Below are 1,678 nucleotides of genomic sequence, written 5' to 3'. Positions count from 1 at the left end.
ATAGATGACTCCTTCAGGACCAGTGGTGAGAGGGGCGATGCCTGGAGGGTGAAGGGAATGTGGGGTAGAAGGGGGGAATCAATTACAAGAATCTAAGTATAGCCTCCCCTGGGGGATGGACAGCAGAGAAGAGGGTGGAAGGAGACGTCGGACAGTGTCACTTATGACAAAGCTATAACAATTTATGAATTATGAAGGGTTCATGAGGGAGGGGAAAAATGAGTAACTGATGATGATGGCAACAAATGTACATATAAATGTACATATAAAATATATTTCTACAATAAAATAATTTTTTTTAAAAAGAAAAGAAAAAGAAAAACCAATTTCCTCTGTAAACTTTCACTCCAATCACAAGAAAGAGTTAAACAAACAAAAACAGAAATTCAAGACTGGACTCTTCTGAGGGTGGTGCTTCCTGTGCTCTGCCCCTGTGCACCCTGAAATCTCTCTTGCCGCCACCTTTGCACTGGGGCAGAGCTGAGCAAACTTTTCCTTACACGCATTTTATGACTTGAGGGCCACCTGGTTGCTCTCATAGCTACTCAACTCTGGTCATAACTCACCATCAGCCAGAAACAATACATAAACCAATGGGGATGGCTATGTTCTAGTAACTTTATTTATGGAAACATGTGGCCAGCCCACAGAACAGTTTCTTTTTACTCCAGATGTGAAGGCAAAGCAGAATATAAAACCTCCCCACTACAGCAAAGTATGAGCTGCATGAGTAGCATAGCTGCAGCATGCCCTACTATATGTACTTGGCTTTGGACTTGAGCACCGATAGCCTGGACGAAAGGACAAAGTTGATGGCTAAACTCATCTACCACAATCAAGTTCCGCCAACCCCATCTTCCTTCCCATCTCACAGCCTCTCAATTAATATGTAGCTATCAAGTTACTAAGCCATCAACTTACTAAGAATCTTGGTGTTCTCTCAGTCTGGTCAAAAGAATAAGTGATCACTTTATAGGGGCTAAAGTCCAAGTTTCTATTTGATAAAGATGTACAATAGGTTCTTTAAAAAAAAATAAGTTACATAACATAAAACATTCTGGGTACAAAATGCACATCAAACACACTAGTCATGGAGAAGACCAGAAACTAATAAACACAATCCACATGTAGAATGAACTTATTCTCTGCAGGCACAGTCTGCAACTGCTAAATCTCCCTCAATGTCTTCCTCTCGGGAGAAAGTCGGGCTTCAGTGACAGTTGAGAACGTGTGCAATCCCACTGCAGCATCTCCTCCTGAATCATGCCTTGGCATCCTGGCGTGACCTCTTGTCAGTGTGCCCCACTGTGGGCTGTGGCTGCAGAACTGAGGACACCGCTGCCATCATTCCACCATGGTCATGCTTAAACAGACACACTTCAGAGGACTGGTGCAACCTCCTTGGCCTGCGTTTCAGAGAGAAAAGCCCACAGAGTGTGGTCTCTTTGGAAGCCCTCATTCTCGCTCATACTCATGGCTGGTCAGGTGCCTGTTTAGGAGACGGCGCTGTGGTCACAACAACAGTGGAGACCGCTTTAGAGGAACCAGAGGCTGTGCCCTGTTGGAGATGGGATGCTGGAACAGTCTGGATCCGTACCTGCTTGCCAGGAGAAAAACCTCTGATCAATAGTCTGAAAAATACAGGTGGGGGCATCATTTAAGAGCATTACAGGCAAGA

General features: G+C 44.5%; 1 protein-coding gene across 1 annotated transcript in view; it reads right to left on the bottom strand.

The window, feature by feature from the left end:
• Positions 1-405: 405 nt before the first annotated feature.
• The window catches only part of NFRKB (nuclear factor related to kappaB binding protein), a 56,949-nt gene continuing 55,676 nt past the window's right edge, over positions 406-1,678 (bottom strand). The window contains exon 26 of the mRNA XM_045295187.1: positions 406-1,646. Coding sequence (XP_045151122.1) covers positions 1,472-1,646 — 175 coding nt within the window. The 3' untranslated portion in view covers positions 406-1,471. The remainder of the gene's footprint in view (positions 1,647-1,678) is intronic.

This window comes from Echinops telfairi, unplaced genomic scaffold (assembly GCF_000313985.2).
Source record: "Echinops telfairi isolate 266 unplaced genomic scaffold, ASM31398v2 ScPeMD7_5592;HRSCAF=6446, whole genome shotgun sequence".
Lineage (NCBI taxonomy): Eukaryota > Metazoa > Chordata > Mammalia > Afrosoricida > Tenrecidae > Echinops > Echinops telfairi.
Note: the sequence above shows the minus strand (reverse complement) of the source record. Positions and strands in the feature narration are given on the sequence as shown.